An 11,695-nucleotide genomic window follows, 5' to 3' on the forward strand; every position below is an offset into this window, starting at 1 on the left:
TTGGTTGCAGCTGGGCTCTGTGACTTGCTTTCACTGACCGAATGCAGCTGAGGCGACATTAGGCAACCTCTGACACGATGCCTGAAGACACTGCGATCTCTGCTTATGTCCAGGACTCCCTCCACCCCTCCCCACCCCAAAGGCAATGAAGCTGGTGGGGCCAGCTCGAGGACAGGAGGCCACGTGGAATACTGGGGCACCCCAGTCAAGCCCCAGCCCCTTTGCCAGATGGGGACACCCATGCAACCCACAGAGTTATACCATGATGTCATTGTGATATTTAGCCCCTAAGTGTGAGGGTGTCAGGCTGTAGACAGAGACGTGTAGATTGTGAAATCATTTAGAATGATTACAAGAGAATATTAGAGACTAATAACAAACCAGAGATAAGATCTAGGTTTGTGAGAAAAGAATAGTTTCTATTCTTTTTAATTTTTTTTGAGCTACTTTGAGTGGACTGCCTTGCTGTTCATTGCCAAAAGTATCCAACATACACAATTAAGTGTAAATAAAGGGACCTCCACCCCCTTGCCCACCCCCAGGAAAAACTTAAAACTCTCAGAGCTCCGGCATCTGCCCCTCTTAGATGACTTCCTGCTGCAGAAAGAGAAGGCTTCAAGGAGGAAGTGGCCTCTTGAATAGTCTAGGCAGTTTGAGAAGGGTCATGGATGTGCTCAACCACCTCAGTGACACCAGTACATGACCCAGCACAATAGGGCAGCCAAGCAGACCAGAGGGGAGAAAAGATGCTGGACTTATTTCCTCTGGTTTGCCAGGCTGGGTTTGTAGCATGCTGGAATGTGAGAGACAGATGGAGACTAAGGAGGAGAACTGACCACCTGGGAAGAAGAAATGTGGCGGGGGAGGGTGGTAGAAAGAGAGGCTAGGAAAGGAAATGAGACAAGGTGGAAAGGTCAGGTGGGGATGAAATGCAGTGGTGTGGAAGAGGCAAGGGTAGGCTGCTGCCTAGGAGCCACCCATGTCTCCCAAAGACCCTTTTGTCCATCTGTGGGCTACTCATCAGTCCAGCTTTGGTGTCCCGAAAGTGGCCTAGGGTCAGAAGCAACCTCTTTTGTCAAGTAGCCAGACATTGTGGCCTGGAATGGGCAGCAGAGAGAGCTCCTTGGTGATGGCACTGCCATCCTCCTGGAAATGTATTTACAGTATAGCACTTGAACCCGAAGGGTGAGCCTCAGTGAGAACCAGGCTCCACGCAGTCAAGGAGTCTGGCCTTGCCCTGTCTTGGCCAAACAGAGCATAAGATTTCTGGGATGTTGAGGTTGAGACAGGAAAGGAGCAGCAGAAATGGCTGAGTCAATATTAGATGTCATGGGTGAAACACAAAATGGAAGTGTGCAAGATGAAAGAGGTTCGGCAGGCTAGGTGAGGGGTTGACACAAATTAAGGGGGTGCCGAATGAAGGAATCAGAGCTCAGGGCAAAGTCAAGGTTAGAATCTTGTGGTGTGCACCTTGCTGATTCTTCCATCCATCTCCACTACGTCTATGGCTATAGCCACTGCCTGGAATGCCCAGCCCTGCGCACTGGTGGAGAAGAAAGTCCTGGGGAGGATAGTCAGTGACACAAGCCATCGAGAAGCAGCCCTCACTCAGTGCTGGGCAGGTAGCGATTTGCTAGATACACGCGAGGTCTCCTCACCCCTGGCCCCCCCAGTGGGAGGCTCCCTGAGCTCCCCAGGAGGCCCTTCTATAATGCTCCCCTCATGGTCACGTTCCTTTCCCTGGCCCATTTTCCCCACCCCTGCAGGGCTTCCTGGGATTCCCCTGCAAATGCACTACTTGTATCTGCATTCCGTTCCAGGGTTTGCACCTAAAAGGGAACCCTAAGTTAAAACAGAGCATCAATGGGGTACAGTGGTTTAGCACTGCCTTCAGTCCAGGGTGTGATCCTGGAGACCCGGGATTGAGTCCCATGTCGGGCTCCCTGCATGGAGCCTGCTTCTCCCTCTGCCTGTGTCTCTGCTTCTCTCTCTCTCTCTCTCTCTGTCTTTCATGAATAAATAAATAAAAATCTAAAAAAAACAAAAACAAAAACAAAAAACAGAGCATCAATAATATCCAAAGCAATCCCAAGCACTCCACCAAATCATTTATTCAGATGCCTGTATATATCTTCATTCAATCCTTTATAAAGTCAACCTAATTAGCCTCGTTTTTACAGAAGAGGAAAGAGACGATCAAAGCATAAAGATTGCAGCCGAAGTTACCAAGAGGTAGACCCCAGGATGTGATACAGGACTGTCTGATTTGCCAGGCCCATCACAGTGCTCCCGCATGCCCTGCTCTCCACACAAAGGCAGCAAGTTCTTAGGCCTGTATCCCTCTTCGTCAGTCTGTCGCCTTTTGCATCCCTCCACCCCCATCTCTCTGGACAGGCTGCCAAAGAGGGGAGACCCGACCCCAGAAGACTCACGGAATGTTCCTTTGAAGATCTTGCCTCAAGTCTTCACTATACAGATGAGGAAACAGCCTTGAAAGGGCAAGTGACATTTTCAAAGCACCCTGGCATTCCTTTCTGAAATGGTGCTTTGTACCATCTGTGAGGAAGGCTAGTGGGGTCCTGTGTTAAGGAAAAGGAGTAGAACCTGAGGGGGATGAAAGCACAGGAGCAGAGTAGGTGTTGACTGTGGGGAGACTTGCAGGAAGCATCCTTCACCAGACACTTTCCCTTGGGCCTGGTGTTCCGTGACACTCTTCACCTACGAGCTGACCGTGTACACCTGCTCCGAGCGAGTGTTCAGTCATCTCATCTGATGGAGTGAGAAGCCAAGACTTCTCAAGGCACAGTTGTCTGCCCTTGTCTCAAGGAGAGAGCTGAGACTTGGCCATGGCCAAGTTGTACTCTTGCAGAAAACAGGAACGTGAGATCAGAAAGGAATGGCTAAAATCCAACGCAGAGACCTGGATTCACTCCAGGCCGAGGTTCCTTGAGGTGAAACTGTTCAGTGGGGTCTGATGAGGTAGAGAATGGGGAACAGAGAGGGACAGCAAGTGGTCAGAGGTGAAGGACATAGGGGGCACCAGAGAGAAGCCGCTGCCTCTCTCGGGCTCTCTGCCAGTTCATTTTGAGGAACAGGATCCAGGTTCTGGTTTAAATCCTTCCATTTGCGAGCTTTAAGAAAAAAAAAAAGGGCCACTCACTGACCACAAGACCTCTATGCCCTGCCCTCCCTCAACCCCCAAAACACACGTAAGCTCAGCCTTTGATTGCTTCACAAATTCTGGGAACACCTCACACCATCTCTCCCCCACTCAACTCCACCCAACCCCACCCTCCCCAGTCCCCTTAAGGCAGAGCTCCCCAGGGAGGAGCACAGCTGAGAGCGAACCCAGCCTCGAGGAACTGCCGCTGGCGGGTATCGTGGCCATTCACGGACACCCAACCATACGAAAAAGAAGAACTTTGTCCCTTTCTTGTCATTCTGAGACTGTGAACCCTGGAGTCCTAAATCATCATACAGGAAGCTGAGGACTTCCTGCTCAATCAGGACGTTGAAACTTGATTTCATGAAGATTCTACAAGCTCCAGAAATAGAGACTTCGTGGACAAAATCCTTAGAGATCAGAGTAAGTGTCACTTGTCTTTCCTGTCTTGTCAGTGACAGCTGAGGGCAATCTCGTTTGAAGACATGTGTGTCGCCAGGCGGAACTGTGGGCCTCATGTTGAGGGCATTATTTACTTGTCTCCTCAAAGGTGAAGAATTCTTTGAGGGCCAAGCAAATGTCTAAGTAGCCCATCGATGCATCTATAAGGCGATTAATTGTATAGCAATGCTGACAATGGGTGAATTTATAAGACTAGGTGCTCAGATAGTAAAATAGGGTGGGGTGGTTTTTTTTTTTGCTAAAAAAAGGGAAGCTTTCCTGAAAGATTGGTTGTTGGCAAGTGATTGAGAAAAATCAGCCTTTCTAAAGTCAGTTAAGAAACAAGAGGCTCTCTGTGAAAAAGGATTCAAGAGGAAATCACTTGCCAAATTGCCCTACAAAAACAAAAACCAAACATGGTGTATGAAGAAATTGTAGCAAAAGGGAAATATGAATTAGGAAAAAAAAAAAAAAAAAAACATTGCAGATGCAAGGATGATTTGATGGTGGACCAATCTCTTGAGAAGGCTAGAGCCAAGGAGCCTCACAATCAGGACTGCTGATCTGTCCTTGGAGAAGGTAGGATTTTACCCTCCTGAAGGCAGGCGAGGTCTTCTTGGGATGCATCCATTCTGTTCTAACAAAGAGGCAGGTCAGAATTTGTTCTGAGGATGGAGGGGCGTGGGGGCTACTTGGAGGTATCTACTTCAACTGTTCCTCCATAAAATGTGGAGTGCCCCAGATTCTCAGAGTTAGAAACTCTCAGAAGTTTGCGTAGCTTGTCAGCAGGCTGTGTACCAACTCACTGACCCTTGAGTCTCCACTCTAACGGAACAATCTGGGCTATTCAGCTGTGGGGAGGGAAGTGCCAGTAAATGTTTAACAACTGGCTCTACACACAAACACACACACACACCTGATTTCTAGTGTTTGTGGATTTCTATGGTGTAAACATCCCCACTATGATTGATTTCAAGCTACCGACCCCCAGAATGCAGAGTTGGGGAAAGATGCACACGATTGGTTTTTATGAACCAGTATAAATCAGCCCCTGCACACCACCAGGCGTAGGTGTCTTATCATCAGACTGCCCTTTCTTGGCTCAAAGACTTCACCAACTCCCGGTTTGGAGGATGCTGGCACTGCAAGGTTCCGGGCTCCAGGCTCCCAAAGGCCTTGGGGCAGACTTTGCAGCAGACTCCAGCGGGGCTAGATGGCAAGAGGGTCCTTGTGTCTTCCTCCACTGCCCCACACCAGGTCATCCCTCTCCTAGAGCTGTTGTGGGGTGCCTGGCAAGTTGGGAAAACAGTAAATGGAGTTGGAGGTGGGGGGCGGGGAGGGGGCTGGTGAAGGCGATCCTCTGTTCAAATGGCATGAGCAATGCTGACTCAGTTTGCCTTCGCCTTTGCCAGAATTCCCCAGAAACTGGGCTCATGAGCTCGTGGGTCTTGCACCAGGTGCTCTCTGTGCTTCCAAGCTGCTTGTAGCTTCTGCAGTAGACCTGCCAGCCCACCCAAAAGGGCTGTCTCCCAAACTGACCTGTCAGCCCTGGAGGGCTGGTGAGGAACAGACAAGTTCAGAGCTGGAGGCATCAGACACAGGGATGGATTTGACTGGAAACAACAGTCCCCCAGGCAGGGTGTATGACACTGACCAGCCCCCACCACCACCAATGTGCTTAATGTTCTAATGGCCACTGCAGAAATGTGAATTGTGTACGAAGGAAACATTCATTAAGCAATTGAGAAGAAAGAGTGCTAGAGACTCCAGATTCTGGATGGGAATGATAATGTAGGAACCAGCTACCTTACTGATCGGTCTTTATGTAAAATCAACTCAAACTGGTGGCTACTGAAAATTTCAAAGTGCGCTTCACGTGGAAGGGACTGTCACCGTCCCCCACTGTCAAGCAGAATTCATCTGCCAGATTAACTACGAAGAAAAATGGTGGGGGACTTGGGGAGAAGGGTACATCAACCAGAATAGGACTGGAGCCTGGGACTGGCCTCAGGGAAGGGTCAGTGCAAGGAAGGAGGAGCCCTAATATTTACTGAGGATCCGCTAAGTACAAGGGGGTGGCTTTTCTCATACACGATAGTAGCCATGCAAGATGTTACTTTCCTACATGACAGATGAGGAAATGAGGCTCAGAGAAGTAGATTAACTTACTCAAAGTCACACAGCTGGTAGGTTACACAAAAACCCATGGTCCCTTTGGGGAGGTGTCTTTAGAAGTGGAAAGGAGCACTGAAAATCGGGGGCTGGGGGAGTCCTACAAAGGCAAGATATCTAGTGGTTCTTTTTTGTTTTTCTTTGTTTCAAGACAACCTTGGGTAAAAATATCTAAGATATCCAAGCTGACCCAGTCTGGTGCCCTCAGGGTCCTCATCTACTAAGGAATGGGGGGATCCCTGGGTGGCGCAGTGGTTTAGCGCCTGCCTTTGGCCCAGGGCGCGATCCTGGAGACCCGGGATCGAATCCCACGTCAGGCTCCCGGTGCATGGAGCCTGCTTCTCCCTCTGCCTGTGTCTCTGCCTCTCTCTCTCTCTCTGTGACTATCATAAATAAATAAAAATTAAAAAAAAAAAAAAGGAATGGGGCTGGCCTTTAGAATTTCACTGTGGCAGCACTATGGGTCTTTGGGGTAGGATAATGTTTGTATTACAGGACATCCTTGGCCCTGCCTACTCAATGACCAGACAGTAGCATCCCCTAGTCTCTGTGGCAACTAAAACAAACAAACAAATCCCGCATATTTTCCTGTGCCCCCACCATGCTACATCATTACTGCCTGAGAATCTTTTTAGTCTCCGTAGCCATGAAGACCCATTTGTATGTTTGGGGCTTGAGAGCTTCTTCCTGGGGACCCCCCAATGCAAATCCATTGCTCCATGAAAGCAACTCCAGCTCTCATTCTCATAGATACCTTACCACTTCAAACTCCTCCATCATCACCTCAAAACTGAGGAACAGTGGCACCCCCTCTGTGGGGGTGGGGGAGAGTTGTCTTGCACTAAGTCCAATGCCAAGACCTCGGGCAGCACTGCTTCAGAGAAGTGTGGTGAGATCTCCCTCTGTCTGTGCTCTCCAGCCATGGACTTGTCCTTCACGACCCTGAGTGCCCAAGTAATTGGATTAACAATGGGTGGGCTCCTCCGTTTACCGCCTATGCCCTCTGTTAGATTCCAGGTTCCCCGAAAGGCGGAGAGGACTTGGATCCCCCTTGCTCTAGGGCCTGATACACAGTAGGTACTCAGTAATCAGTTGTCAGGTGGTCGAAGACCTATAATCAGTAACATTGTTGTCCACAGCCCACTGCCTTTCCCAGCAGAGTAAACAGACACCGTTTGCCTTGACTCGTGCAAGAAGCCAGGATGGAAACCACAGCGCCCAGCAGGGACTATGACCAGTCGACAATGTATGACTATGAGGGCATAACCCCATGCCAGAAGGGAGAGGTACGGACCTTTGGAGCTCAGCTGCTGCCCCCCTTGTATTCCCTGGTGTTCATCATTGGCCTGGTCGGCAACATCCTGGTGCTCCTGGTCCTCATGCAATACAGGAGGCTCAAGAGCATGACCAGCATCTACCTTCTCAACCTGGCCATATCGGACCTGCTCTTCCTCTTCACGCTGCCCTTCTGGATCGACTACAAGCTAAAGGATGACTGGATTTTCCGTGATGGCACCTGTAAGTTGCTCTCGGGGCTTTATTACACAGGCTTATACAGCGAGATCCTTTTCATCATCCTGCTGACCGTCGACAGGTACCTGGCCATCGTCCACGCTGTGTTTGCCCTGCGGGTTCGGACTGTCATCTTTGGTATTATCAGCAGCATTGGTGCCTGGGTCCTGGCCCTCTTGGCCTCCATCCCAGGCTTCTACTTTTCCAAGACCCAGCGAGAACTCTCCCACACTACCTGCAGCCTCCACTTCCCTTATGAAGACCTAAAAGCCTGGAAACAGTTCCAGGCTCTGAAACTGAACTTACTGGGGCTGGTTTTGCCTCTGTCGGTCATGATTGTCTGCTACACAGCGATCATACAGATTCTGCTCAAGCGACCCAATGAGAAGAAGGCCAAAGCCGTCCGGCTCATTTTTGTCATCATGATCGTCTTCTTTCTCTTTTGGACTCCCTACAACCTGACCGTGTTGGTCTCTGCTTTCCAAGACAGCCTGTTCACCGATGAGTGTAGGCAGAGCAAACAGCTGGACCTGGCGATGCAGGTGACCGAAGTGATCGCCTACACGCACTGCTGCGTTAACCCTGTCATCTATGCCTTCGTCGGGGAGAGGTTCCGCAGGTACCTGCGCCAGCTGTTCCACAGGCTGGTGGCCAGGCATCTGGCTAAAAGGTTCCCCTTCCTCTCCACGGACAGACTCGAGAGGGCCAGCTCCATGTCTCCCTCCACGGCGGAGCATGAGCTTTCTGCTGGGTTCTGACTCAGGCCCAACAAAGGTGACCCGCCAGTCACTCTGACCCAAGCCGAGGCAGGTTGGGTCTCCCCACCAGGTTCAGACACCTGGCACAGCATGGAATTGCAGCCATGTGGGGGTGAGGGAGTTTAAGGGCAGTCTAGACGAAATCACCTCCGGAGTTTGCATCCTCTCCAAGAACTCCTCCCTGGTAGGAAGGAGGGGAGTGAGCAAAATGGAACATTCCAGAAGACTAGGAGGGTGGGTGCAGAGGAAAAGCTTGGGCCCCAACAGGATTTCAGATTTGTGATCATTAACATTTGTAAACAAAGCCACTGAGCATCCCTGCCCACGTCCCTGTCCCTACTATCAGTGAACTTGGAGTCAGTGATTTCCTACTGACTCTACTCTGAGCAAGGAGCCAAACAGGAACCAGCAGCCTCCTCCCCACCCTCACCTACCCCCACTCCGCCCCCACTGCAGGATTTAGACCCTTGGAAACCCTGAGAAATAACTCAAGCCCCAGTGGGAAATAGGATTGGGGAACTGTCCTTGGCAGTGGAACTGAGAAAGCCCTTGGCGAGAATTGTTACATTTGCAAAAATCAAACAATTCAGGCAGTGGACTAGTCACGGATCACATGCATACTATGTTTTACTTCTTGAAATCGCCACAGAGGGGAGGGACTCATTATTTCCAGTTTCTTCTTTCTGAATATTTTCCAGAATCTCCCTTCCTTGTAAGTTGGATGATGTGGGAGTACATTCTGATGGCTTTATTGCAGAAATTAATATCAGGCTCTGCTTCCCCACCCAAGCCTTCTGGTTTTACAGGTCAGAGTTCTAGCTGCCACCTGGGACACATCCACAATAAAATGACCTGGTGTGCAGCTAACAGTGTTTGAGGCTGAAAGGGAGGAGGGTGAGGAGGGGACTCACGTTGATGTGGAAGGTTGAGAGGATCCTAAACTCAAAGGAACATATTTCCCCTAAATGTCCTTAACACTTGATCTCTCACCAGGGACCTTCTGGTCATCACAAATTTCTTCCCTTTTCCCTAGGATGTGTATTTCTTTAAAAAAAATTTTCCCAATAACAAAAGCAGCTTAAAAACACAAAGGGAAAAAGAAAACACCAAAATCACCCAATTCTCACTACCCAAAGACAACTACTGTGCACTCTTGGATGTTTTTTCTTTTAGCTTGGTGTCTTTCCTGTGTGTATTTACGATGGCGACAAAGATGGACTTCAACTGTACTCTTGTTGTTTTTAAGTAGAAGTATGTTGGGGTCACTTTCCTAGGTGAATAAATCATGTTAAAACGTTGTTTCTGAAGGCTGCGCTGAATTCCACAGCAGGGCTATATCCTAATTTATCCCACCCATTTCCCCACTATTGCTTGCACAAATCGATTCCATCTGGAAGTGACCAGTGTTGACTGACTGAGGATCTGCTTCCTTCAAAGCGAGTTCTTTGAGCCCTGAGAGGCACACAGGCATAGGGATGTTGGGAGACCCCAGGCAGGATGGGTGGGGCTGCCCTGGAGCCTGTGGTGCTGGGTAGCAAAGGGGAGGAAGGGATCCATCGGTCAGGAAGTACCCTTAGTGAGTGGCTGTCCCATCTTATAACACAGTGACATCATTGGGCTGGCTGCTCTTTTTTTGGGTCTTAGAGTTATGCTTTTATCAAGCCACCCTCCCCTTCAGTCAGAGACCTACTATGTGCCCAGGCTTTTTTTTTTTTTTTTTTTTGTATGAAGAGGCCGGTACCATGATGGTTTGGGAAATTTTTGTCTGGAGAGGAGGTGGTCACACTGCACTGGGCTTATGTTTCCACATACAAAATGTGAACAAGCCCATGCCTTGAGAGTCAAGGGGGGTGGGGAGTCAGCTTTCTACTTGTAAACCTGCCAGTCTCTGTAGGGTGGAGAGAAGAAGTCATGACAGAATGAAGAAACATTTGTCTACCATTTTGGTAAATTAAGACTGCATCATGAAACAGCATTTGACCCACAAAACTATCCTAATGAGAAAGGTTGTCGTGATAACCTCCTCCAGGTCCATTTATGAAATAATGCTTATGTTTTAACTGGTCATAAAGGTGACAATGTTCATTGTAGAAAACCAGAAACAGATAAAGAAGCCAAAGAAGAAACCGGAAGCACATGTAGTCACTACCCACAACCCACACAGGGCGGTCTCTCTTAGCCCATTAAAGTCACGGTGTGTCCCCTGGGTTGCTTTCTTTCCAAATGTACACACACACATCTGCAATCACACTTTACATTTTTTTGTGTGTAGCCGTGGTCACATTGGACCATAGTGAGCGCTTTTAAATGCTGGTGGAATGGATCGATCTCTGAGTCCCCAGTTTCTTTATAAAGTGAGGCTAAGACTAATATCTACCCCTGTGGGGCAGATTTAACCTGAGGATTAAATGAAGCCAAGCAAGGCAAGTAGGTGATCTCTTTTTTTTTTTTTAAGATTTTATTTTAATTCAGGTCAGTTAACATATGGCATAACATTGGTTTCAAGGGTACAACAGAGTGATTCAGCACTTCCATACATCCCCGCATCACAAGTGCCCTCCCTCATCCCCATCACCTGTTTCCCCCACCCCTCTCCCCTCTGGTAACCAGCAGTGTATTCTCTGTAGTTGAGTCTGTTTCTTGGGTGATATTTCTTCCAAGTCTGTCAGATAAGACATCTGACTCTCCCTGCCAGTGCCCCTCCTCATTCACTCAGGGCATTTATGGTTGTTTCTAGCATTTCATCTTCAGAAAGGTTGCCAGAGGAGCCCAAAGAACTTCCGTAACTCTCATCCAGATTTCCCAGCTGTCAGCATTTTACCACATTTGCTCTAATTCATCACTCACTCTCTCTCTCTCTCTCTCTCAAAAGACAGGCAGGCAGATAGATAGATATAAGTGTACTATTTTTCTCCAGGACCATCTGAGAGCAGGGTGCAAAGATGATGCCGTGTCAGCCTTTTGTGCTTCAGAATGATTTTACTAGCAACAAGGATGCTCTCCCACATAATCAAAGCAGAAACTAACTGACACAATATCATCATGGAATATGTAGCCTTCTTTCCAATTTTGCCCACTTTGCAAATAATGTCCTTCGTAGTCCCAGGATCTAGAATCATCGTTTACTTAGTCATGATGCCTTCCTAGTTTCCTGCAATCAGGAGCAATTCTTCAGACTTTTCTGGTCCTTCCTGACCTCAACATCTTGAACGCCACAGTCATCTGGCAGATGATTCCTTGTTGTGGGTTTCCTGATGTTTCCTGATGATTAGATTCCGGTTATACAACTAGAGCAGGAACCAACTAGAGCATCACAGAAGTTGATAGTGGGTTGTTCTCAGTGCATCATATTTGGAGGCGTTTGGTGCCAACCTGCCCCCTGACTAAAGATGTTGAACTTTATCACTTGCTTCAGAAAGTCTCCACTAGGTTTCTCCACTGTCAAGTATATTGTACTGATTAATTAATAAGTGCCCATTAGTGGGCATTTCACCATATAGTAAAAGCATCTTTTCTCCTCCACTTATGTGTTTATTCATTTATTTGCTTATAACATCATGACCTCACAGGTTCCCTTTATATCAATGGGATAGAATATGATATTATTTTTATTGTTTTGATGTACAAATTGTCCCAGATTTATCTAATG

At 48.3% G+C, this 11,695-nt stretch overlaps 1 protein-coding gene across 2 annotated transcripts; it reads left to right on the plus strand.

The window, feature by feature from the left end:
- Positions 1–3,280: 3,280 nt before the first annotated feature.
- LOC144290191 (C-C chemokine receptor type 1-like) lies at positions 3,281–9,344 on the plus strand. 2 transcript variants are annotated; one of them, XM_077859174.1, is made up of 2 exons: positions 3,281–3,586; positions 6,916–9,344. In XM_077859174.1, exon 2 carries the CDS (start codon positions 6,979–6,981, stop codon positions 8,044–8,046), a length of 1,068 nt encoding a protein of 355 aa, XP_077715300.1. In that variant the 5' UTR covers positions 3,281–3,586; positions 6,916–6,978; the 3' UTR covers positions 8,047–9,344. The 2 variants fall into 2 exon arrangements, with proteins under 2 accessions (XP_077715300.1, XP_077715301.1); XM_077859175.1 differs by lacking the exon at positions 3,281–3,586 and adding an exon at positions 3,630–4,183.
- Positions 9,345–11,695: the final 2,351 nt, after the last annotated feature.

Source organism: Canis aureus, chromosome 19, assembly GCF_053574225.1.
Source record: "Canis aureus isolate CA01 chromosome 19, VMU_Caureus_v.1.0, whole genome shotgun sequence".
Lineage (NCBI taxonomy): Eukaryota > Metazoa > Chordata > Mammalia > Carnivora > Canidae > Canis > Canis aureus.